The sequence below is a fragment of the Canis lupus genome, chromosome 29 (assembly GCF_048164855.1).
Source record: "Canis lupus baileyi chromosome 29, mCanLup2.hap1, whole genome shotgun sequence".
In the NCBI taxonomy this organism is placed as follows: Eukaryota; Metazoa; Chordata; class Mammalia; order Carnivora; family Canidae; genus Canis; species Canis lupus.
In genome coordinates, this window is record NC_132866.1 from 657665 (window position 1) to 682931 (window position 25267).

The 25267-nt window shown below is 63.7% G+C and overlaps 1 protein-coding gene across 5 annotated transcripts in view; it reads right to left on the reverse strand.

Moving 5' to 3' along the window:
• Positions 1-25267, reverse strand: part of INPP5A (inositol polyphosphate-5-phosphatase A) — a 161724-nt gene that overhangs the window by 14839 nt on the left and 121618 nt on the right. For all 5 annotated transcript variants that reach the window (XM_072804800.1, XM_072804798.1, XM_072804797.1 and 2 more), the window contains 3 exons: positions 19676-19760; positions 6500-6595; positions 6305-6379 (listed from right to left, as the gene is read on the reverse strand). In XM_072804800.1, the coding sequence (XP_072660901.1) occupies positions 6305-6379; positions 6500-6595; positions 19676-19760 (256 nt within the window). The remainder of the gene's footprint in view (positions 1-6304; positions 6380-6499; positions 6596-19675; positions 19761-25267) is intronic.

Here is a 25267-nt window from a genome sequence, read left to right on the forward strand (position 1 = left end):
ACACCAGTAGAGCAGTAGAGCCTCACGCACGTTCCTGCAGAATCCCAGACACTCAGACGCGGATCACAAAGCACCTCGGACCCTGCCTGGGCAGGCTCAGATGTCAGGGGTTGGGGGCCTGGACCCCTCGTGCCACCCGTGAGCCCATATCTCCTGAGCGTGAGCCTGCTCAGCTTTCTGATGGGGACGGGCCTGGGGGACCCAGGGTGGTTGCCAAGCAGGGGTGCAGGGACCCACGGGGGGTGGAGCTTCAGGGAGGGGGTACCTGTGGGGTGGGGAAGCATGTGGAGCACACAGGGGCTTGGCTTCTATGGCACCGAGTGGCCTTGATGCCCAGCATCAAGGGGAGACTCTGGCTCCTCCTCCAGGGAGGTCTCCAGGCCAAACAGCTTCTGGAAAGTTCCTAGGTCAGTTCTTCCAGTGGGGCTGGGGATGGAGAGGAAGGGTCTAGGGACAGAGACGCACCCTCCGTGTGTGCGTGGGGCCCGAACAGGTCCTGCAGTTATGTGCACGTTTACTCCTGTGTTTCTACGCGTATTACACGCACACACACACGCCTATAGCGTGTTTCTTATCTAGATCACCCTGCAGCTTGAATTCCCGACTTCCCAGATCAGAGACAGGCCCTGGATGTGGCGGGGTGGACGTGGGGGGCAGCTGCTGGCTCGCACAGGCGCTCTGTGGTTTTGACCGAGGACGGATAAGAGGAACTGGCCTGGCCCGGGTCAGAGGCCGGGTTTCCAGAAGGGCCGGTGTGGAGCCTCTAGGGAAGTCCGGCCAGGCTGACGGGCGGCCTGGGGGTCAGCAGGAAGCATCCAGGGCCCCTTATTACTGCAGGGTCGCGTGTGCAGCCGCAGGGCCCGTGCTCCGCTCTCCAGGCGTCAGCACATCTTCCCATCTCTCCCGCACTGAGCTCAGGCGCTTGGAGAAGTCCATGTTGTGGAGACGGAGGTGTTGAGACCCTCCGGGATGCGCGGCGGTGGCGTCCTGGGACCGCAGCGCTCCCACGCACCCCGCGGAGAGGTCCTGGGCCTCCCTGGCGCGCAGACTCCTCCCTCGGGCCGCCGAGTCGAGTCGTGCCTGGCGCCAGCTCCCCTCCTGCGGGGGCCGGCGGCCTCTTCGCTGCCCTCTGCCCGGTCTCCTCCGTCTGGAGCCCCGCTGCTGGTCGGCGCACCGCCTGCCCCTGAGGATGCGTCTCCCGTGGCCCAGCGTCAGCTCGCCCAGCGTGGCCGCCGGCGCGGCGCTGCCCTCCACCCCCACCCCTGCCGTCCTGCCTGGGGCGCCGCGCCCTACACACCGCCGCCGCCAATTTACCTCGAGGGCTTCTCTGTGGCCACCTTCTAGAAGTTCTGTGTTATTTAATGTTTCTTCCTGGGTGTGGTGTCTGTTTCTGATTCTTTCATGTTTTTAATCATTTTAAATATTCTCATTTTACAGTTTCTGTCGGCTACTGTGCTGTTCACGTGCTGTTCTCAAGCGTGCGCCCGACCTGTGTGGGGCCTGGACTGCAAGCTCGCCTTCGTGGACCTTCGTCTCGGGGGACGTGGGGCTGCCGTCCATCTGACCCCACCCGCTGTGAGAGGCGAGGGGCCAGGTGCTCAGGTACAGGTACTCGGAACGTGACCCATCCGCTGTGCGGTGCCGGGGCTCTACGCTCTTCCTTACACGTCGAAGGAAACCCGGGGAGACCTGGGGTGTCCCCCAGGCTCGTGCCCCCCGGAGCCTCGGCCAGGGCACCCCTTCTCCGCGTGGACGGCCGTGGTCTCTCCTGAGTCTCGTGCGGCGCCGCTTCGGGACTCACTTGCAGCTGACCCTCCTCTGTCGCCAGCAGCCTGCGAGCCCCGTGGGGCATCTGTGTCCAGAACGGGGCCCGAGCAGCACCCACTTGGTGGCCCTAGGACTTGATTTTACAGCAATCCACACTCGCTTCCTACTGTTTCCTCAGGAAAGGGCACTGCCTGTGTCCAGATTCCTCCCCTGAAAGGGTTCTTCTCTCCCAGGGAGACGCCACCGCCTCCCGGCTGCAGGCCAAGCCCCCGCGGCCCCCCAAGCTCTGCAAGCGGACAGAGCACGCACCGTCCCTCGCTGGCACACGCACGCACACACGTGTTCCGCTGTTCTGAGAAATTTCTGAGTCAACAGACTATAAAGCAGTGACCACGAGGACGCTGACCAACTTCACTCCACTGTGTGTCTGACCCCAGTGACAACAGTGGGGGTTCCCAGGTCCCCAAGACCAGCCTGGGGGACACCAGGAGGGGCTACGGGGGCTGTGACTGCGCACTGACGCTGGCTCTGCGTGGGAGCCCGTGCATGTGGCTTTCCCTGGTCACCTGCTGAACGTTCCAGTTTTGTGCAGCCTCGGAAAGAGACCCTGGAAGCCTTCCCGGGCCCTGGGCCTCTGCAGTGGCCAGAAGCAGCCTGGAGGGCGTCCACGTGGGTGCCCAGGGCCCGCGGAACCCGACACCCGCACGCTCACACGCGTGTGCTCCAGCAGGCGCGGCCTGGCAGCAGGCCTGAGACAAGCTGGAGACTCGGATGAGCCGTCGGCGTGGCTCCGAGCAGGAGGGCAGCTCTGCCAGCGAGAGAGCACAGCGGGCAGGTGCGCCATGGGGCCGACCGCGGCAGCCCCTGGGAGGGAGCCACGGGGAGCCCGCCGCGTTTCTGTGTTTCTACCTGCTGCGGGTGCGAAGGAAAATTAAAGCAACTCGATAGCCGGTCTGGGACGGGTTTGAGCCTCCCAGCTGCTGAAACCGTAACAGCCCCTCTGGGGGGAGCTGGACCACCGGGGTCTGGCGGGCCAGGCACCTCCTCCCGGGCTGTCCTGCCGTGCGCCCGCACCCCAAGCCCCGCACGGAAACACGCAGCTGCTCCCCGGCGGCTCTGCCCGTAGAGCCCCCGTCTGTTGGCTCATCTGTCCGTCTTCTAACGTGGAGATGTTCTGAGCCGTGAATACTCACGCTAGGTCCACGGGTGCTTACTGAGCCTCTGCCGTGTCAGGCCCTGCTAGACGCTCAGGAAAGGCCGAGGACAAGAGCGGACGACCCTGGCCCTCCTGGGCCTCCCCAACCTGGCCCACGCGTCCCAAGCCGTGCTGGCAGCTCGCCGAACCCCCGGGGGACCAGGGGGACGCGCCCAGGGCTCCGTGAGGGCGGGGGGCGCAGGGCTGCCACGGGGCCATCTCCAGCCCTGAGAGCTTCCTGATTAGAAATTATGCTGCATTTCTGTTGAAATGATAATTTGTTTCTCTTTGAGATTTTTCAGAAACATGATAACCAATTTCGCATGTATCTTAAACATTCTTGTTGATTACAAAGTGAAAAACAGCGCAGGGCGTGTGTGGACAGTGATAAAGCGGCGGGGCCGATCATATGTATCTGTCAGCAGCTGTCCCCGCTGTACAAATTCCACTGTTACTGCAGAGACACCACGCTGATAAAGAAAAAAGAGCCCGGAAAATCAATGCGCCTTGAGCTAGAGCAGTTGCTAAACACACAGAAAACATCTCTATCCAACAGGCCAAGCGCTGTGAAGATTCCCAAGCCTTGCCCTGGGACAGCCAAGGAAAATTTAATCTCTCCAAATCCTCACCAGGGCACTCCATCCTGCAGCCCTGACAGCCACACTTATAATTAATTATACAATTTCGATGGGAATATCGACTAAACAAAGCTATAAATCATAGAAAAAGTCAATAGGCATGGACACATTCAATCATGTCCCGGCCAATGATTACTACTCTTAAAATACAATAATTATTTCCAGAAGCCAGCTTGAATTAAATTTCTGTCAGGCGGGTACAAGACCGGTGCTTGATGAAGGGCGCGATGGATTTTGGGGCTGCGTCCGGCGCAGGCACATCCATCCTGCGGATGGCTACTTTGTTCCAGTGGCCGTGGGGCCGCCTCGCCGCGGAGGTGAGATGGCTCATCAGACCATTTATCTTGTCCCCCGTGGCTGGTCTGGACGACCCCGCTTCCTCTGTGTGACTGACGTGGAGGCGCCGTTCAGCGTGCCAGGTCGCGGCCGGGGGCACGGAGTGCGCGTCAGCGTGGCCCCGCGAGGCGTCTCTGGAGGCCACCCAAGGCCGGAGAGCCCTCGGCACACCCTCTGTGCCTCCGGGGAGGCCGCGGCCCGGGCGCCCTGCCCTCCACGAGGGGCCACACCGACCCACCAAAGGGGCACGCGAGTCTTTCCAAAAGAACCCCATGGAAATCGACTCTCCGTAACCCTACGCTGCATTTCTTTCATCTCCGAATGACATCCAAACAGTCTCCTGAATATTCAAACTCATTTTCCTCCATCTTAAAAAACTGTATAGGATAAATACAGAACTAAAAGCTGCCACCTCCAACAGTGACAGCATCGGTCATTTCTAATGGCGGTAACACGCGCTTTGCCCAGACGCAGAGGACAGTGGCGGGGGGTCCGGGTGTGCTGGCTCGTTTCCTGAACGCACGGCTTCTCCCGCCCTGTGCTGCCCTGGCCCCGGGCCCCACCGCACACCCTTCTCACCCATCTCCTGCTTCTTCCCGAACGTCCCAGCCCCTGGCCGCCTTGGTGCCACCCCCCGTCCACTCTTCGCCTCCTGGGCCCCGCATCAGGGGCTGCCTCTGTACCAGGGCCCAGAAAGCCTACGCTGCCTCTAAGCTCAGAAAGTCACACAGCTGCCCAGAGACAGCCTCCTGGGTACTTTCCCTGCACCCGGTCCCCCCAACAGTCCTGTCCCCAAGCCTGTGCCCTGAGTGCTCAGGCCCTAAAATCACCAGGTTGCTGCCCTCTTTGGTGCAGACAGCAGGTAGGGCAGGTCCTTACCCCGGTGCCTCCTGCCTAGGAAGTGGGCTGGGTGTTGCAGGGGACATGACTGCCGCGTGTTGAGCTGGGTGCTGCAGGGGACACAGAAGGAGAGTCGAGGAACCTCGCCAGGGCCTGAGGCCTCCGGAGGAGGTGAGACAGGAAGTGGCCAGGGCCGAAGGGAAGAGAGCCCAGTGGGACAGGCTGGTGGGAAGAGCAGGTAAGGAAACCAGAGCATTTGCTGGAGCAAAAGGAAACCCGGTGCCCTGAATGGTGGGGGGACGTGGGGGGAGAGCCAAGCAGTGAGCCCGGCCTCAGAGACCAGAGCAGGCTCCAGCCTCACCTGAGGTCGTGAGAAGCAGCAAAGAGCTTGGAGCAGAGGCCTGACCGGCTACACACGAGACGAGCCCCAGGTTGGGCCCCAGGGGAGACACAGGGATGTGGAGGGCGTAACGGACGTGGGGGCTGTGGGGATGGAGGCGGGAGGCAGCTCCACACCAGTGGTTTGATGGAGGGATCCATGACGGGCAGAGTCTGCTAGTGGGGCAGTGCCTGTCACCCAACACTGACACCTGTCCGCACTCCTCCCACACACTGATGGGAAACTGAGGCACAGGTGTAGAGCACTCAGCACAGCTGGGCCCCGAGGGCAGGGGTGACAAGACCATGCTGGGGCTCCCAGATGCAGAGAGGTGAGCACAGGGATGGCCAGGCGGGGGTGCAGAGTCCAAGCACCATCTCCAGGCTTTGGAAGAAAGATGTCCTCCAGACAGGTGACCGTGGTCTTGGTGGCATGTAGGCTAGACTGCAGGGTGTGGGGTGACCGGGAGATGAAAATGGGGACAGCTGTGCACAGCCCCTATGGAGCTGGGGTGGAGTGGGGGGAGCAGAAAGGCCGGAGGGCAGGCAGGTGGGTGGCAGGTGTGTTCAGGTGTCCCCACCTGCTGGGGCGCCTTTGGGGAAGCCTCAGCCTTCCAGCATGCACCGCCCCCACCTGGACCAGCCTCTGCACCATGAGCCCCGGGGGCCGTAGGGTCAGGAGCCTGGAACTGGCCATGGAACAGTCACACAGCGACTGTTCATCTACACAAACAGATACCCAGGAACCACATAAAAACAGGCCCAAATCACATCGCGAGAGACTGGCTGCCCCTCGCTGTGCTGCGTCTCTGGGTTCTGAAGGGTTAGTGGGCAGTGGCTTCAGAGCAGGGGAGCAGTTCCCACACGACCAGGTCTCGACCAACTGGTTTGAGCTGCATGTTTCATTTGCACGCACATCCTCTGCTCACACGCACGCACACACGTGTGCACACAGGCAGGCACAGGGAGGCCTGGTCAGGCGTGTACACGAGCCCAGGCCGCGCTGGCCGCCCCGTGTGCCTGGAGCGTGAGCGTTCCACCTCCCGTGCCACCCGCCAACCAGACCCTGGGGCCCGCAGTGTGGCCCAGAGCCCGTCCCGGGAGAGCCCGGGGCTGCGACAGCTTCGAGGCCATCTGCAGCAGAGCTCACCGCAGTGCCGTTGTTGTCACGGAAAACCTCCTGGTTGAAGTAGTGGAAGAGTTTCTTCTCCAGCTGAAGCATGACCTGCAAAGCAAAAGTGGACGTCAGTGTGGGCAGAGTGGGGGCCACGCCTCGAGCAGAGTCCAGACGCCCCCCAACTCCTGACGGCCGCGGTGCACGGCCCACCGTTCGGGCTTCACTTACCTTCCGGTCATTGTCCGACTCGCGAAATATCAGCTTCACGACTTCATTGGTGTCGGCGGCGCGGACCGTCTGCATCGTGGCCTTTGTGCAGAGAGTCTGCAAAAGACACAGAAGGGACTCAGTCCCCGGGGAGGGGCCCCAGCCTGTGTCCCCTGAAAGCGATCGGCACACCTGGCCTTGCTGCCCTGAGCCCGTCCTTCCCAGGCTGCTTCCGCCTGGCTTCGCACCAACATGTCACGGGGCCGACACGCCAAGGGGCCACGGATCCGCCCGCACGGAAGCAGGGGCATCAGCAGGTGGGCGTCCGAGGGCAGGCCCGCCGGCAAGTGCCGCGCGGCTCTAGTGGCCCCGGCCTCCCTGCCCACCTCCCTGCCCTGAGCTGTCCCGGAGCGGGCTCACCTCTGACCCCGGAAAGTCTGCTGGGGGCTTCACTGCCCAGGGAAGTCACAGCCGCCTCATGGGGTCCCCAAGGCGGGCTGGGGATGCCCTGCAATGAGATCTGCCCTGGTGGGGGGGCAATGGGACAGGCCCGGGGGTAACAGAGGCCACGCTGGGTCCCAGGCAGAGACTCTGACTGGCTGAGGGACGGGACAGCTGGACAGGCAGGGAGAGGGCTGAGCGAGCACGATCACCCCCACGGCCGCCGGGCTGGCGCGCTCCACAAGGCACACGCAGCTCACTGCCAGGCCACCGCCTGACTACAAACTACCACCAGCTTTGTTGAGAAAATTCCTCTCTTCTGAACCTGGGTGTGCGGCGGGAAAGGCTTGGGGCGGGTGCCAGCGGGCGGCTTGCTGAACGCAGCTCCAGGACGCTGGAGACCCCCACCGGGCTGCTCACCCGGCTCCAGGGCAGGCAGGCACTTAGGAACGTATCCAGCAAAGCAAGTGCCAGGTGCGCCGACAGGGAAGACAGGGACGGCGTCGTACAGAGAAGGTAGGCCGCGCAGACGGGCGAGGACCCAGCGAGCACGCAGGAAGCAGGGCCCCTCCCCCTGCTGACCAGGGTCCATGCACACAAACGTCCAGGACGGGCACGCGGTGGCGGCCTGGGGCTGAGTGCCAGGGGACAGAGGCCGGTCTCTAAACCACAGTTCAACGGAGCTGCTCTTTAAAAAATGACTAGATGATTTTTATTAAAAAAAAAAGAAAAAAAGATGACTGCGAGGAAACAACTGATTTTGACTTTTAAAAACATCCTCCTCTCAAGGGCCCTTGTGAAGTCGTGGGAAACCCTTCACCCAGGGGAGGGCGGCCTCCGCGCAGGGGCGGGCAGGGCAGGTCCCGGTGCGGCTGGAGACCCTTCCTGGGCAGGCTCCACGGGCAGGGACCCGCTGGGATGAGCCGAAGCCTCTCTGCAGCCCGAGGCAGACCCTTCTGGGTTGGCCGGGACGTGCACACGCTGCGCCCAGCATGGGGCAGGGAGGCAGTGGCTGCTGTCCCCAGAAGGGTGGGACCAGGACAGGCCATTGACATTCAGAGCACAGATGAGTTAAGCAGGTCAAGCCCCCAGAGTGGCTTTTGGACTCATGTGTCACAAATCAGTCTGGCCGCCTTCAAACAGTGCGGATTAGAACAAGCGCAGGAACAATCCGGAGCAGAGCGCGGCCACCCTGCCCGCCCCAGCGTCCGAGGAGGTCCGGCTCCATCCAGATGCTAATGTGCTTAAGTGGCTTAAGTGCTTCCGTGAATGGGGGAGGGCTGGGGCAGGCAGACGGCCATTGTCGCCACCCCAGGACGCGATTCAGGAAACTCCTGGTTCTTCTCCCAAAGGCATCTGCTAGAAACTTTTAAAAACATTGCTTTATTTAGCCATTTCGGGCGGGCTCCCAAAGGATAAACATCTGATCAGCCAGGCGCCCTGAGAGGGGCCACCCTGCGCCTCCAGCTCTCGGCCTGCTTTCTCCACACCCTCCCACGGAGGCACCTCATTCACCAGGTTTTAAAGAAGTGATCAGGACCCGGCCAGCCCGGCCTCAGCCTCGTCTCCGCTTTCAATCCGCAGTCATGACCACTCATGCAGAAACCTGCAGGCCGGGGCCTTTCCGCTCGCCTACTTACCGAAGGGATTTTTCTTTTGAAAGGAGGAAAAAAAATACCCAAAATGCTATTTTTTAAGCGCCATCTAAGATTTATTTCATGATCAGCTGCCACACGAAGGGGCACCAGATAGGACGGCCCCGCACTTTGTCTTCTTGGCACTCGGAGTGCCCGGGTTTTGTCTTGGAATTTCCCGGGACCGCTGTCAGCAAGCCTGTCCACCTGTCGTGTGGACAATGAGATTCCTGTGTTTCTTCGCAGTCTGGATAACTGCTGGAGTAGGCGGCCGGGACAGGGCACCCCCGGGCCCCGGGTCAGCCCAGGGGGCTATTTCCAGTGTTTTCTCCCACTCCTGAAGTTTACAGCCCACCTGACACTCAGCCACCAGCGCTCAGAGGGGCACAGAGGGGCACGCGTGCCCTGCCCACCCCAGGAGCTAAATTAGCCTGTCCCAAATGCCCCCATTCAACTGCCACTGATGCTCCCCCACGGCCCCAAACACGAACCCAGGCAACAGCTCTGGACCCATACAGCTGGGCCTTGTGGAGTCCACTCCGTATCCGGTGCTGCAGAGGAAGGACCCCGTGCTCCGCAGCAGCACGGACGGTGAACGTGTGCAGCTCAGGCCCCCCGGAGCGCACACGGGCCGCATGACGGAGCCCCAGGGGTGAGGAGCTCTTGGCTCCCAGGATGCCCGCGGTGCCGCAAGGGGCACCTCAGGAAGGCCCTGACTTACGGAGCCAAGCCTGACGGGGGGCAGCCTCGCAAGGGATGTGTCCGTTACAAGTCTGTCCCGACGTCCCGCAGGGCAGGCTTCAGTCCGTGTAGGCAAGAGGCACACAAGCAGAAACCTCTAAACGTAAATTCCAAAAACTCCACGAGGGACAGGAACGAGGTGAGGCAGCCCGAAGCACAGTCTGAAGGTCTTGTTTAAATCAGTCCCTTGCTAACCTGCGGATGAGAGCCGGACCCCATGCTGCGGATCCACCTGCAGAGGCGGCAGGGGAACCCAGCTCCCCCGCCTTTGCCGTCAGCTGCCGTCGTGGTCTCTGCGCGGCTTTGCGCCCAGCGCCCGCAGCCCGGTGCCTCTGGCAGGGGCTGACGCTCTCCAGGAGTTTCCAAAGCACCAAGCACAGCCCGGGCAGGTGAGAGGGCCGAGAGCCGCTGGTCACGGGGGTGTCGAGTGGGACCACGGCGACCCCGTAACAGAGCGCCCGGAGGAAGAACGGGGCAGCGACAGCGGAGCAGTCATGTGGGGGCTCCAGGGACAGGCAGTAGGAGAGCTGGGGAGGGCCTGGGGGGCCGCCGGGTGTGGGGTCTTCAGCCTGGCGCCTGTGGTGGGAGGCGGTGTCCCAGGAAGCAGCCCGGCCCCGGATGTGGGCAGTGGAGGGGGTGGAGGGGGTGCGTGCCCGCGGGCGTGCCCCCCCGTTCCCCAGGGGTGTAGTGGGTCCTTCCCTCCTCGGGGGCAGGCTCCTTGCTGGCTCTCCACTGTCCTGTTTCCCTCCATTCCAGAAAATGCAGGAAGCAACGCACATATTGCAAGCATATTTTGAATTTAAACCTGTCTGCTGAGCACAAGCGGCTAGTCCTCCTTCTGTCGGCAAGGCCCCGTGTGGCCTGGGAACCCGCGTTTGGTCCCCCCCCAACCGCCCCAGAGTCAGGAGGGGTCCCAGTGGGAGCGGGCAGCGGGCAGCGGTCTAGTCTCCCTCAGGCCAAGAAGTAGCCCACCTCCCCCAGGCTCCCTGTCTGGCTGGGAGTGGAGCTTCCTGGAGGGTGAGCAGGGCCACTGTCCCGGGGTCACTATCCGTCTTCTGTGGCGACACGGGGTGGGGGGGCCCAAGGTGGATCCTGATGCCCGTCAGGGATGGAAACCAGTTGGGGCCAGGTGTCCGCAGACTGCTGAACGTGCAGGAAGCGCACGGCGGCCTCTGCTTTCCTTCCCTCCGCGAGGCCCACGGAAACAACCGGTGGAGCCCCGGAGCCCGCTCGGCCTCGTGTCGTTCACACACGTAGGGCAGCTTTGAAGGAAGCACCGGAGGGGATCCTCGAGGAATCACACACCAGCCACCACACACGCTTTCTTTTGTTTTTAAACTGAGATCCCCGGAGGCGGCACCGGAGGGAGAGCCCCGGAGGGAGAGCCCGCAGCGCCCTGCACGGGTGGGCGCCCTCACCTGTCGCACCAGGCAGCTTGTGGGCGAGGCTCCCGAGGTGAGCGCTCACCCGGCTTTCCTGCTCCCGGCAACAGACAGGAAGGGAAGAACCCCTCTGCAGAGGACATCTGATGGTTAAGAGAAGTGTGCGGCTGGCACTTCTCAGATGTCAACACCCAAGGACAGAAGGAGGAGGAGGGGGGAGGAGGGAGGAGGATGGAGAGAGGAGGAGGGGAGGGAGGAGGAAGGAAGAAGGGGGAGGAGGGGGGAGGAAGAGGAGGGAAGAAGGGGGAGGAAGAGGAGGGAAGAAGGGGGAGGAAGAGGAGGGAAGAAGGGGGAGGAAGAGGAGGGAAGAAGGGGGAGGAGGGGAGGGAGGAGGGTGAAGGAGAGAGGAGCATGAAGGAGGGGGAGGGAGGAGGGGGAGGGTGAAGGAGAGAGGAGGAGGATGAAGGAGGAGGAGGGAGAAGCCCTGAGCCCTGCCCCTGCCGCGTGCCCAGGGACTCCGGAGGACGCGCCCCTCCTCGCTCGAGGCCTGGCGCCCGTGAACTGGTGGGTGGGCTTGAAGACACATTTCCCCCATCGCTCACGCCTTGCCGGGGAAGCGGGACCCTGCTGCAGGCTTTCATCCCCTGACAGCTCCGCACACGACAAGCAGGCCCTCTGAGAGCGTGAAATCGGAAACAAAGGAATGCTCCAGCCTAATTTCAGCCGCAGATGCTCCAGAAAAGCCGCAGGAAAAGCTTGTGGAAGAAATGGGCCTTAAAGCAACGTCTCCAGAGGGGCCAAGGAAGTGGTGCGCCCGGCCGAGGCCGAGGGCGTCAGTCCCAGGGAGGCGCCTCCTTTGGGCCGAGGGCTCTCCAGCCCGCCTGGGACCCCAGAGCCATCCGACGGGGGCCAGTGCTCCCCGGGACCAGCCGTGGGCCGAGGGGCCACCCTCTGGGACCTTCCTGACAAACAGCTACGACAAAATGGCAGCAAAGCCACCCTGAGGAGCGCACGGTAGACGGAAGCAGCCAGGCCTCAGGCCAGCTGTTGGGGAGCAGGGGGGTGGGTGCCCCGGCCCATACAGAGCGGAGCGTGGGAGGTGGGGCCGCTGTGATGAGCGGGCCTCCGCCACCAAGAGGGGAGCGGGGCCACCGCGGGGCATGACCCCGAGTCCTGAACACACGCAAGGGCTATAATGGAGAGCCACCAGCCCATCACTTCGCTGAAGGTTCCAGAATGGAAACCGGTGGCTGTAAGACGCCTGGGTCCCTGGTAGCCTGAGCATCCGGGGGACAGTGCTGGGAAAGGGCGCCTCAGCCGCCGACCGTCCACTTCTCCGTCCCCCTGGGGGTGGGCTCATGCTGCCCCACAGCCGGGGTGGCCGAGGGGCACCTGCAGCGGAGGGGGCTCAGCCCCGGGGACATGGCTGCCGCACAAGCCCGGGAGGCCTGCTGCCCCGAACAGCAAGGACACACCGTGCACGCCCGGCCTGGGACAGCGGCATGAATTCTGGCGGACGTCTCAGCTCCTTCCCTGTCCCACGTGAGCACAACCGTGTACACGGACAGCAGATGTACGCGCGTCTACACGGCGTGGGTTCAGGTCACGTCTGTGCACACACGTGCACACGGGCAGCACGTGTGTTTGATGCACACACAGGTGCATACGCTGCGCACCACTCGTGTACACACACACTGGCACCTGCACGCACGTGCACGCCTCCTCGCACAGGTGCACGGCTCCCGGGGGGCAGCGAGGGCTGTGGTAGCAGGGGAGGGCGGCAGGCCTGGGGCCGTGGACGGCCATGTCCTGGAGCTGACCCCTGGGGTTGTAGGATCAGGTCTGCACGGACACACAGAACAGTCCCGGATGGGGCCGGAAGGCAGCTTCCAGGGGAGAGCAGCTCGGGGCTCGTCCTCCCCCGGGAAAGGAACCATCCCAAACGGTCCCCGTCCCGTGCACACAGACTTCCCGAAGACCCTCCAGCGAGCTCTTTCAAAGGTTTTCCCACCAAACCCCTGCACTCCCAGCAGCAAAGAGGCCCCTTACTGTTGGGGAAACACCGCCTCTGAGGACCCCAATGTGCTGATGCCACGGGAGCGAGGGCCCCGCCACTGCGCCCGGGGACACGGGGAGCTGCTGGCGGGTCCTGAGGAGGCGCCGTTATGGGGCTTATGTCAGCGGCGAAGGCACCTTCCCCCTCTCTGTTTCAGACTGTGCACTGTTCATCCAGAACAACAACACCCCATAAAGACCCTTTCATCTCCTCTCCCAGGACGGCTCGGCCGACTCCCGACCAGCCCGGCCACGAGGGCGGGTGCCAAGGAAGCGGCAGCAGCGCCCACGCGCGGGTGCCCTGGGCCAGCCCCACGGTGCCTGTGAGCCCGCGTGGACCACTCAGCCGGCGTTCTGGAAGGGAGCCGAGTGGGCTCTTCTCAGGCCAGGACGGCTCCCGGCTGGGGACACGGGACGTGCTCCGGGTGTGGTCTCGAGAGCCCCGGGCTTCCACGGACACGCCAGGCTCAACCTGGGAGGAGAGGGGGCCGGGGCACCTCCTCCCACCAGCCCGGCTGGCTGATGTCCCCATGGGCTGTGCTGACCCCGAGCAGGAGCAAAGCAGTGTCAAAGCACCACCGAGCAGGACGCGCAGAACAAGGTGTGAGAGATCCGGGAGCACGGGCCTGACCACAAGTCAGAAAATCAAGTTCCCACAACAGGAGGCCACTGACGGGGAAAGTCTTTTTTGTATGATCACGGGAATAATTATTGTGACATCAATCTACCCGCTGGAAATATGAGCTAATTTGTAAGACGAACCTTCTGGGAGAAAATCCCCTCAACGTGACACCCAGAATGGTCATAAGTTTAACATCGTAGTTTAACGCCACAGGCCCCACAACAAAACAGATCAAACAAAGGTCTTTTTTTCTGAAACACTCATTAAATAAATTTAACGATTTAAATGAGTAAACCTTCTGTTTTAAAACAAGACCTTAGGGCAGCCCGGGTGGCTCAGTGGTTAGCGCCACCTTCAGCCCCGGGCGTGCCCCCTGGGTCCTGGGATGGAGTCCCACGTCGGGCTCCCTGTGTGGAGCCTGCTCCTCCCTCTGCCTGTGTCTCTGCCTCAGTCTCTCTGTGTCTCTAATGAGTAAATAAGTAAAATCTTAAAAAAAAAAAAACAAGACCTTAAAAGGCCACACGAGTAAGCTGAGTGATGCGGCTACCGCCCCCCGCACAGGCTCCCGGCTCAGCCACTGCCGACACAAGTGATGCCCGGAGCCGAGGAGGCCGCGGGCCCCGCAGCCCGGTCTACGCTCCTAACTCAGAGGAGACACCCTCGGGAGCACTAGCGTTTGCCAGCGACCCAGGGAGGGGACGGGGCGGGCGGCACACTGAAGCCCCCACCGTCCCGGAGGCGCCATTCCCAACGAGGCTTTCTCCAGATGTATCCCTGTGGCGTCTCCTGGGCACCGGGCGGCCACAGCCGTGGCAGACACCGACCCGCTCCTGGGGGCTCACGTGGGCACCGTGTCAGCGGCCGAGGCTCTGGGGTGCAGGGGCGCGGCTGGGGCTGAGATCAGCAAGCTAAGCGGAGACCAACTGCAAGCCAAGCCAGCACTCCACCGGCACTCGGGGGCGGGGCACAGCGACTCTCCCGGCGGGCGGCCCTGGAGGGGTCCTGGGGAGCTGGCACCGGCTGTGACAGGGCCCCCCAGGCCGAGCGGGAGTGCCTCCCCGGGACGCCGGAGCACCCACGGGAAGGTCTGCGTCGGGGGACAGGGCTCGGGCCGCCGGCCGCACCACTCTCGTTGGCTGTGGTCCTCGGTGCTGTCGAGGGGCGGGGGGCGCACTGCTGTGCTTCTCTCCCGCCCCTTCCAAGGCCATGCTGTTAGCCTGGGGGTGCCCCTCCCCGAAGGGTCCTCGTGGGGCCCGCGTCCCCACAGGCCCACCTGGCACCTGAGCGCACGCACACGTGTCAGTGACTGGCAACTGGTTTTCAAAACAGCCGCCAGCCTCCAAAAACACATCCATCACCATCACTGTCAGGGATGAAGGACGGCAGGTGGATGCGCGGCCGGGCCTCACAGAGACGGGAGCGCCTGGCACTGCTGTCACTCTTTGTCACTGCGGCCAGCTGAGCGCCCCAGCTGCCAGTTGCCACTGCGCAAGGCATAAAACATACCCTCTGAGCGATGCCGCCAGCAGGGCTGAGCTGGAGGCTGCGTTAATAACCAGCTTCATGACGCACGACCCCTCGGAGGGCACGTGACGGTCGTGTCTGACTCGTGTTTTAACTACGGCTTCGGCAGAGCCCCGTCTCCTCAGTCGTGCCCTGCGAGCTCGCTGCAGGGGTCGCCTCGGAGATGGGAATCTGCTGAGTCCTGGGGGGCGGGGTCCTCTCACGCTGCACTCCGGGGACCCTGTACCCTTCCCACCATGCAAATGGCAAGATTCCGCAGCCCGGAGCTAGGGGCCTGCCCCCCCCCCCCCGCCTCCCCCGCGGGAGGGACAATCGCTGCCTGTACTTCACGGGGGCCGCAAGCTGCTCACTGGCCCCTCATTGTTTCGGAGGCAGATTTAATTAACCTCTGATGACTCCGGCCAGTGTATGCGACAGCGGCGCCCAGGAGGACAGCGAGGAGCGCCCTCGTCCCGGGCCCAGGAGGCTGACCTTGCCGCTCCAGGTGCGCGATCGGCTGCGGAGTCCACGCCAAGGCCAGCGTCGGCTTCGAAGGGCACATTCCAGAGGAAGAGCCCTGCCCAGCGGACGGACGGACTCTGCACGCTCTGGCAGGAGGGGCATCCCCACCCCCGACGCCTCCCTAGGCCTCCGGAACACTCACAGCCGTGCACCGTCCAGGGCGCTCCTGCTCCCCAGCCGCGCTGACCTCGGGCCATCTGAAAATATGCATGGGCCCCTGTGCCTGAGCTGAGGGCTCAGACCTCCTCCAGAGCCAGGGCCGAGGCCGCATGGCCTTCTCCCACCCCAGGACCCCGTTCACAAGCACTGAATCTGGGTGTCCACAAATGGCTGTTGTAAGAGGGGTCCCTGCTGACCGTCCGCCTGTCCACCCCGGGAGGAGGAGGAGGGACAGTGCCAGGCTCAGGCCAAGGCCGGTGTGGGCAGCGTGGGTCAAGCCCCTCCGGGCTTCCCTCTGACCCGTGTCCTTCCTGGGCCCTGCTATGGTTTGGAAGGAGAGGCCAGTCCCCCACTCACCTCCGCGGCACAGCAGACGTGCAGAAAGCACTCTGAGCTGGTAGGTGGGCAGAGGACGCCTGTGCTCATCCAGGCCCCTCCTCCTGGGTGCGCACACCCGGCAGCCTGCCTGGGGCCGCACCTCTGCCCTGTCTACACTGCCGATCTCACTGACACCCCTGGAGGACACCTGAGACCCCAACAGGACCCCACAGCTCCCAGCCAGGCCTCGCCTACAGGAGACCCATTCCCAAACATGCCCTGCTGGCCCCGAGCTGACACGACGGTCCAGACACGGATGCCTCTGGAATAGGGCTCTCCTGCGGAAGGCAGGTGCTTCTGGGACAGGGTGGCGGGAAGCACAGACGCCCTGGCGGACTCTGCTCTCAGGTTGCTTTTCAGACTCTGGGGGTCACAGAATGGACGGAAGCCCAGCAGGAAGGGCAGACAAGGTGCAGGACTCGGCCCACAGGCCGCCCAGGGCCCGGGGCCGTCCCACTCGCTGGGCAGATGCACCCCCACGGCTCTCCCGGCAGCCAGGTCATCGCCACGGGGGGCTGGGCTCTGTGTCCACCCAGGGGTGCAGAGCAGGCCCCACGCAGGAAACACTCGCTGGACAAACGGGGAAGAGACACCAGCTCTGGAGCAGTGGCTGGAAACTGAGCAAGATCAGAGTATCCAACCTGCCCACGGCGTCTGTGAGACGGACCCACCCGTGCAGGCCGCTGAAAACAAAGCACTAGCTCTGACCTCCCGGGGGTGACCCGGGGTCCCTCCTGACACCTGCCGCTGCAAAGACAGGAGACGAACTCGGGAACGTGGCAGGCGGCAGGAAGCGGCGCAGCCAAGACGGGCCGCCCACAGGACCCCGCGGCCCCCAGCCTAGTGACGCAGGCCGGCCTCCCGCGTGTTCTGTAAGGGGGCCGCCCGGCGCAGTCAGCCCGGAGGGATGCCGGCCGCTGCGTCCCCGTCCCGCGTCCCGGGGGAAGCCCCGGCTCAGCAGTGCAGGCCCAGCGGGCGCCTGGGTGTGACCTGCGGGGCCCGCGGCCCGGGGCGTGGTGCTTCACGTGACGCCCGATGCCCGAGGCTCAACGTAAAGTGCTTCTCCCCACGGGGCCCCAGGGATGAGCATTTCTAACAAGCTCCCCGTGACAGGAAGCGGCGGCGGTGCTCACCGGTCCCTCCCGTCACATCCTCACCACACAGTTACTTTGCACGACAATCAGAAGCAGTGAAGTGGGTCAGAGGCCCAGCGAGAGCCGGCCCCTCAGAGCGCGGGGCCCTGAATCTGCATTCGCGGAGGCCGGACTCCTGGACGCCCCTCCTCGACCGACCGCTCGAGGTTGGCTCTGGCGGACTCACACACTCAGGGTTCCCACAAAACTTCTGTTACTTGTTTTTGCAGTTAAAACCCCTTTTAAAAAGCCAGGCCAGGCCATTAGCAGATTCCGATTTTTCCCAAAGAGGTACTTACGCGGTATTTTAAAATTCGGTGACCGAAGACACCTTAACCAGCGCCACTAAATTAACCGCCAAGGAAAGAAGTGTGTTCTTTTTCAGTGCAACTTATTTTTAGGTAAACCTCTCCCAAGAAGCGTGTTTACTACGTTAGTGTTCGGTCCATCAAGTGAGGCGGGCGTGCTGATCTGTTCCGCGCTGTCGGGCCGAGGAGTGTCCCTCAAAATTGGTGTCCACCCAGACCTCAGAACGTGACCTTATTTGGAAGTAGGGTCTTTGTGGGTGTAATTAGTTAAGGACCTCGAGATTAAACCAGGCTGGATTTGGGACGGGCTCCAAGGCCAGTGGCTGGGGTCCCCCCGAGGGGACGGTGAGGACAGAGGTTGGGACAGGCCACATGATGACAATAAGCTAGAGGTGCACTGGGGCCACCAATGAGCCCCATGACCCCTGTGACCTTCTGAGGCCGCCCTGCACCCTCCCTGTCCGTCTCCCCACTGTGAGTCCTGGGTGTCCCTGCTCTCGGCCCCCCTGTGGTTCAGGCCTCGGGTCCCAGGACGTCCAGGCACCTACAGGCCCCTGGTACCTCCCAACACCATCGCCGTGGGGCTTCCCAGCAGAGCAGTCAACAAGGACCTGGGGGCACACGTAAAAACATTCAGCGTTAACCGAGCTCCTTGAAAGGGGGAGCCCCACACGTGCAGGCTGATTCCCCCCAGGACTTTGCACCTGGCGTCACAGGCACACAGGACACGGGACCGGAGCTTCTCCCCATCAGCGCTCCAGAAGTGCAGGCGGCTGACCTCCCTGCGTCTGCTCAGTGCGGCTGCGCCTCAGTCCACTGCCCCAGGGCGGGGGGGGGGGGGGGGGCAGGACCCTGAGCTACTGGGGCCCCAGGGCCAGCCCAGCCGACAGTAGATGAGGACCCCACAGGCCCCACGGGCAGCAGGCATGGGCGGTTCCACTTTTGAAAATCAGCTACTGACGGAGCCCCACCCCGAAAATAGCATTTCAAATAATGCTTCCCTGCGTCAGGCAGTTTTGACGGCAACGTCATCAGAGGGAAGAGCCTCCTTTATTTCCTGCAGGAAGTGGGGGGAGGCTGTCATTAAACCAGGCAGCCTGTCAGATGTTGGTGCTCACTGATCTGGAACGTTCCAGGCCACGTGCAGCCTGAAGATTCATGAAGGTCTGCAGAGATCTCGATGAGAACGTGTCCGCTCTCGGGAGCTGCCCCCAGTTCACAAGACGGCTCCTCCCGCCGGTGACCACCTGTGTGCAGGGGCCCCACGCTGCTGAGGCCACGGGGCAGGGGAAAGGCATCCGTGCGTCCGCCCAGAGCAGTCGAGTCCGGCAGCCGGCGTCCTGCAGCGCCAGGGCCGCACACCCTCCCAGCACTCGGTGATGTCCGGGTGTGTCCACAGGTAGCTCTGTGGGCCCGCCCCGCGGGGTGCCGTCACATTAATCACAAAGAAGAGAATTTCAATACATTCGTCATCTCTGTGGAACGACGGGCAGCCCTGACTTTACAGAACGGCGTCTCAGAGAACGGACGACCACCGTGTGGCTGCGTCTGTGCAGGGGACCTGGAGGGAAGGTGATCGCCTGGAGGCCCCCATGTGTTCACCCGGGGGGCGGGCGCTGCACTCTGGGCAGGCCCCGAAGGCTGGCCTGGGGTGGGCTGTCGGCCTCCTGGGCAGGTGCGGTGGCGGGGGGGTGGGTCTCCCCTCTGCTGCAGCGGGTGTGGGGCTGCGGTCACTGCTGCCGGGGCACACGCCGGAACCTTGGCCCCGAGCCAGAGCCACAGCCTCCCCTCCCGACTGCGGAGGTGACACTCGAGGTCACGCGGCTGGGACCAGGCAGGGCTGAGGCTTTCTATCTGCACCTGTCCACCGGGCATCCCGCCAGGGGCCCTGTGGGTGTACCTGGGGACACGGGACACGGCCTCCAAGCCCCCGGATAGAGCGGCACCTGTGAGTTTTTAAGTGGAAGAGAAGGACTGGTTTACAGCGTGGGCAACGGGAAGCGATGGGCCTGCCACTGGCCCCGCCCCGTCCCCAGCGGTGTCTCCAAGGCTCTACAGCTGAGGACAGAACCTCTGCGGCAGGATGCCGTGTCCCGGGGGACAGCAGCTGCGGAGGCCTGCAGGACCCCGTCCATTTCTGTGTCCAGCAACGGCCCCCCTTCAACAGTAAAACATCTTTATTGGGAACGTTTGCTTTATATACTAGCAGTGAGCGCGGCGGGGCTGAGCTTGCCTGCGGGGGGCGCACCCGCCTCGGCAGCTCCCGCGAAGACCCGACCTGGGCCAAGGCCCCCCACGAGGTGGGGAGCAGGTGCCTACCTCCACCACGGACTTGGAGTCCAGCCGGAAGTTGAAATCGCCAAACACAAAGTAGGACACTTTCTCGAATCGCTGGTCGATGATTCTGGGAGGAGAGAAGGACACCACGTTACCGCCACGCCAGGCCAGCCGCTCTCTCGGCCACGCGCCCCTCGCACGCCCTCCCGCGCACTCCCAAATGGCACGGGGACCACGCCGCGTGCCCAGCAGACAAGCGCAGCTCCCTCTGCACCGACACGCGTGTGCTGCCAGCGCATCCTCACACGTGGAAACTGCATCTGGTGGGAAGGGCAGCTGGCGTGGGGAGCAGTGAAGGCCGGGGCCAGGGACTCGGGGGAAGGACGCGGGCCGGGGCCTCCCCCCCGGCACCTCCACGGCTCCTCCCAGGCGGGTCGCACGCTTGTGCTCGCTCTGGAAGTGTTCACACATCATCCCCATTTCCAGGTTTCAAACGTGTAAAGCACAGCAACTGCATCTTTTTAAAAAAAGTGTGGCACTGCTCGCTTGGAAACAATTTTTTCACCTATTTTAAGTCGACCACAGTCCACTTCCTCGCTTTCCAGAAACACACACACAGCAAGTGTGCGACAGCCACGGCGTCAGCCAGGAGGCCCCTCACGGCCGCACGAAGACTGCTCCCTCTGCGCGTCCCCAGCGAGCAGCAGCAGCGATAACGACCACCGACCACCACCACCGACCACCACTGTTCACTCCTGACGCAGAGCAGAGCGTCGCTTACTTCCGGCGGGAAAGCAGAGTGCGCAGCATCGCCAACTGGACGAGCAGCGGAGCGGGGCGCCTGGCTTGGAGGGAGGGACGGGCAGGGAGCAAGGCCCCCGCAACGCTGCCCGGCCGTGGCTCCACTCACGCACTTGCTGGGGCGGGGCTGTGGGCCTGAAAATCCGATGTCGTCAGGCAGGCAGAGGCCAGGGGCACAGTTTCTGCCATGTTAACTCGGAAACTCCCTCTAGCAACGCCTCTCCGCTGCCAGCAGTGCCTGGGCCAGCCGGACGTCATGCTGGGGCTCCGCGTCCCCCTGCCTGGACTGTCCCCCTGCCTCGGGCACCACTTGCCACCGTGACCTCCTCACTCGATGCATTAGCTTGGGAAACAGAAGGGACCAGGCACAGGACCATGTGCCGCCGCCTGGCTCTGCAGCGTTCTCCTGGGTCGCAGGGTCTCCGCAGGCCGTGGCTGCTGCCCTCCTAGCACTGGAGGGCGGCAGGGCATGTGGGGTCCTGGCATCCTGGTGGCTTCCAGACCCCTGATGGTGCACAGTGAATTTGTTGACACCATCGACCCATCCTGTCCCTGGAAACGAGCTGTGCTTGTGCTGGAGTCTGTGCCCTGGTCCCCTGGGCCTCGCAAGGACGCTGCCTGGTCAGGTACCTGTGGAATGTGTGTCTTCTGTTCTTATTTCTGTTTTTCCTTTCAGATTCTCTCCAGTTTCTGTTTGAATCCCAGGAGCCTCCAGGGAATTGGTGAGAACCCACCCTCGGTCCCTGGCTGGTCTCTGGGATGTTCACGGGGCCTCCAGCTGCAACTGAGGGTCTGCCCCCTTGGGGGTGGCGAGCAGGCCCCTGGTTGTGCGTCCTGTCCAGGAGGCCTGCCCACCCCGGGCCGGGCAGGGCTCCCCTTCTTCCCTCTCCAGTTGGCCTTTAATTTGTCTGGAATCACAGTGTGAAGTCGGGATCTCAGGTATCGATTTTCCCGCCCATCGATCGACTGCTGTTTGTTAAACGTTCAATCCTCTTCCGTCACTTCATGGAGCACAGAATTCCCCAAATCATGTGGCCCCAGGCCCTGCCCCGCACGCCTGCAATCAATGCGACTTTCCACACAGACGCCCTTCCCGCTGACGATTCCTCTAAGACCAGCTCAGCTACCTTCGTGTTCTGCTCCCATCTTTTTTTTTTTTTCAAAAGATTTATTCATTTATGATAGACATGGGGGGGGGGTGCAGAGACACAGGCAGAGGGAGAAGCAGGCCCCATGCGGGGAGCCCGATGCGGGACTTGATCCCGGGTCTCCAGGATCAGGCCCTGGGCCGAAGGCAGGCACCGAACCACTGAGCCCCCCAGGGATCCCCCTGCTCCCATCTTAATCGCCGTATCATCTAGTCGTGTTGCACAAAACATCCTGTTTTCCCTTCTAATTGGAGTAACTTTCCGCTTATGCACACATTTGAAGACAAAAGGCCATACTCAAGAGACCCCGAGGGTGCAGCCAGCGGGCCCCCTTCCTGCCCAGGACGTAGCGCTCCCGGGAGGAGCGGCGGGCGCTGAGGGGCCAGGACCGGCCTCCCCGCCGTCCTCTCCCGCCCTCAGGAGGCCTCGGCTGCTTCTGCCGCTAAACATCCTCAGAAACCAAGCCCGTGGGGGCCCGTGCAGGCGCCTGGGGAGGCCCCTCGAGCGTGGGCAGCAGGACACGCGGGGGTCCAGGCCCGCAGCACGGGCCGGGGAAGGAGGCGGCCGGGAGCCTGCAGGAGGGAGGGCGCCTCGGCCCAGAGGCTGGCACGCGGCGGGCGGTGCGGGCGGTGCGGGCGGTGCAGGTGATGCAGGTGATGCAGGTGATGCAGGTGCTGCGGGCAGGGCGGGTGCGGCGGGGGGGGGCGCCGTCCGCAGGCGCAGGTGGGCCGGGGCGTCCCGCGGGCCCGTCCCAGGCTGTGGCGGGGCAGGCGTCCGTGGCGGGCGGGCCCAGCGGCGGCCCGCGGCTCCCCGACCAGCGACCAGCGACCAGCGACCACCGCAGGCAGGTCCCGCCGGCGCAGGAGCAGGTCCCCGGGGTCACGGGCCGGGCCGCCCACGTCCTCCGCGCGGCCTCACGCCTCTCGAGTGCGCTTCTCTTCACTCTCTTTTCAGATATTTTTGAGAAAAACTAAACCACGGCGACGCCCCGGCTCGGCTCGCGCCCGCTGGGGGGCACCGCGGGCCGCAGCCGCGACACCTCGAGGTCAAGGAGCCCCGACCCGAGGCCTCGCTTCCGGCGAGGGGGCGGGGCTTCGGGGACGGGGCGGGGCGAGGCTCCGGGGGCGGGGCTTCGGGGACGGGGCGGGGCGAGGCCCGGGGACGGGGGGCGGGGCTCCGGGGAACGACGCCCGCCGCGCAGGTGCCGGCCGCCGAGGGGAGGGCGTTCGCGCCCGTTCGCGCCCGTCCCCGCCCGTTCCCGCCCCCGGGAGCCACGGGGAGCCCGGCCCGACCCCGAGGCCGCTCGCAGGGCAGCGCTCAGTCCGCCCCCGCGACGCCGACCGCGTCCAGGTCCGACCCCCGACGGGACGGGACGGGTTTCAGGAAGCGCAGGGGCATCCGGCCTCCAGCGTCCCGCGGCCCGCCCCGCCCCGCCCCTGCCCCCCGCCCCGCCCCGGGGACCCGCGGGTCCTCCCAAGCTCTCCTTAGAACCGGAGACCCGACCGGGCTCCCGCCGCTCCCGTGGACGTCAGGGCCCGCGCTCATTCGTAACCCCCTCCCCTCCCCTCCCCTCCCCCCCGCCCTCCCTCCCCTCCCCCCTCCCCCGCCTCCAAAGGTCGCGGCAAGACGGAGGGGCTGTCAGGGCGGAGGCAATCACCTGAGTGCCAGGCCGCTGCCCTCCCGCGCTCACTTTTAATTTCAATAGAGTGCCATTTGGACCAAGAGAAAAAAGTTGTTTTAAAATTAATTACCTTGTCAGACGCTATTATGATTAAAAAGTAGGCCCACATCAATATCATGCGCCTAATTCAAAAAGAGAATTACAAGAAGAGCCATAAAAATCAATTTTTTAGGCCTTGAAAACAGAGTCTCGCCGTGTTTTGACAGGCGATTCCATTACGTGACAAGCCACGCTGACATGTGCCGTGTCCCGGAGGCCGCTCAGGAGGGGCCACGCGAGTCCCCAGGAACAGGCCACGTCCATCCTCCGAGCATGGAGACGACGTCCCAAGGGAGTGGGGCTCCCGCTGCGGACGCTGGTGCCGCGGCTGGTGGCTCTAGGCACGTGGCACCGACAGCGCGGGGGGCACACAGACTCGTGTCACCCCGAGAATCTGGCACAGTCTGGAAAGGAGGCAGGCGCCAGTCGGTCCAGGCCGCGGGCTCGCTCCCCTGGCTTTCCCCTTTCATCTATGGCACACGCAGGGATCACACACGGACACGGGGTGACCAGCATCTGCACTCGTTCCCGGATCCACACGGACCACAGCCCCTGCTCACGCGGTTCTAAGCAGCCACAACACCCACCCGGAGGCTCCCACACAGGGTGGAGCTTCTGCGGTTTGCTGCACAGGCGTCTAAGCTGCTCTTACTGAGCAGACCAATCTGTTTTCCCTTCTAGTGACGGACAAAGATTTTCCACAACCTCCATGGGCATGTGGGACGTGTGTGGGGCACGTGTGGGGCACGTACAGGGCACGTACGGGGTGTGTATGGGGTCAGCAGCTCTCAGGAGGACAGTTGCCCAGACAGGACACAGGCCAGCACCAGGGAACCTGCGGAGGTTTGTGTACAAGGCTCTGAGGCAGACAGAGGATCTCACAGATGGATGAGGGGGTGTTTGAAGGGCCCGTGCCACCGTCAGGGCACCCACAGGCCTCAACGGCCCCTTTGGTGTCAGGCAATGCCCCAACAACGCACCTGCCCAAGGGGCACAGTGACGGCTGCTGACCAGCCCTCCCAGGCCAGGGCATCTGGCGGGCCTAGTGGACTGAGGCCATGGCACCCGAGGGCCCCAAGGTGGGGAGCTCCGTGGCTCGGCCCCAGGGAGCCATGGCAGGTACGGCAGGTAGCCCTCAGAGAACCGGCTGTAGGCATCAGCATGTCCCTGGTTTGAGGGCAGCCGCTGGTGCTGGAGGCCCAGGTGGCCCACGATCCCTGTCGCAGGCATGGGATCGGCTGGAGCAGCCACAGCACGACTCGTGCTCTCACTGGCGATACTGGAATCACAAAGTCCGCTCTTTCCTGCTACCTGTCTCCTGCCCCCCACACCCCCCCCCCCCCGCCGGGAACTATCGCCACATTTCCAAAACCTGCCTCTCATCCTAGCAGCTGGAGCCTGAGCCAGCTGTTAGCAAGAGACCCTGAGGCCCTGCTGAGCCCAGGTCTGTGTCCCTCCCCCAGATTCTCAGGTCGAGGCCCCGACGCCCCTGAGGTTGGCCATGGGCCAGTCACGGCATTGGGGGTGACGAAGGTGAGATGGGGTCTGAAGGGTGGGGCGCCCTGGGGAGCAGACACCAGCATGCTCTCCTCCTCGTGCAGACACAGCAGCCAGGTAGCCGCGTGCCCACCAGGCAGCGGCTCCTCACCAGGACCCAGGCAGCTGGCACAGGCTCTCGAGGCTGCGAGCAGTGAGCGTGTCGTTGCAGCCACGGGTCTGTGGCACTCTGCATAGCAGCCTGAGATGACGAGACAACCTGAGCCCCCTCCCGGGCCTCGGTGTCCTCGCCGCCACTGCGACGGGGCCCCTCACGCCAGGATTTCCCAGTGATCAAGTCCCTGGTCCTCCTGCCCACTGTCCCCCAGCAGCAGCCTCTCCCGGGGGCAGAGCTGCAGGGCGCTCGCTCGCTGTGAGCCTCGGGCGGGGCTCCTGCTCAGGTTCCTGCAGCGATTCTCATTGTCACAC